Here is a 578-nt window from a genome sequence, read left to right on the forward strand (position 1 = left end):
CAGAGGCAGAAGCCAGCCGTGAGGCCAGGGCTATAGGTGAGGAGACACACTTCAGACCCTGTAGAAGAAAGTCAACTGAGATGTACAATGTGAAATAAATACACTTATTTAATGGTAACTGTTTTCATCAATAGAGTCCCCTTCTCTAAGGCGATAAAGCCCGGCCCCCCCCCGGGAAGAACATTAAAGAGTTCTAGAGTACATCTACTGGGAACCCAACCTTCTGTTCTAGAATGGAAGGAACATTAAAGAGTTCTAGAGTTTATTGGTCATAATGGGCAAATCCACAAGACATAGAACAATCAGTACACTTCCAAACCTGACAGAACATTAGGTTTCAGATAAATCTCCCTATGTAACCAACCAGTTACTAACCCAGTTACTATCGGCCTCTAGCCTGAAGTGCTAACCTCATTTTAAATACCTTTTCCCTATGTAACCAACCAGTTACTAAGCTATCAGCCTTTAGCTCAAAGGGCTAATGTCTGGTAAGGGTATCTGGGGAGGCATAATCTCCTCTGCAGCCATGCAGTCAATCTACTGTAGTTCTACTATGTCTATATCTATTCTGCTATATC

The 578-nt window shown here is 42.6% G+C and overlaps 1 protein-coding gene across 1 annotated transcript in view; it reads left to right on the plus strand.

The window, feature by feature from the left end:
• The window catches only part of LOC112073681 (stomatin-like), a 27803-nt gene extending 27606 nt beyond the window's left edge, over positions 1 to 197 (plus strand). Inside the window, exons 7-8 of the mRNA XM_070440251.1 lie at positions 1 to 36; positions 151 to 197. Coding sequence (XP_070296352.1) covers positions 1 to 36; positions 151 to 197 — 83 coding nt within the window. The remainder of the gene's footprint in view (positions 37 to 150) is intronic.
• Positions 198 to 578: the final 381 nt, after the last annotated feature.

The sequence above is a fragment of the Salvelinus sp. IW2-2015 genome, unplaced genomic scaffold (assembly GCF_002910315.2).
Source record: "Salvelinus sp. IW2-2015 unplaced genomic scaffold, ASM291031v2 Un_scaffold2336, whole genome shotgun sequence".
Taxonomy (NCBI): Eukaryota; Metazoa; Chordata; class Actinopteri; order Salmoniformes; family Salmonidae; genus Salvelinus; species Salvelinus sp. IW2-2015.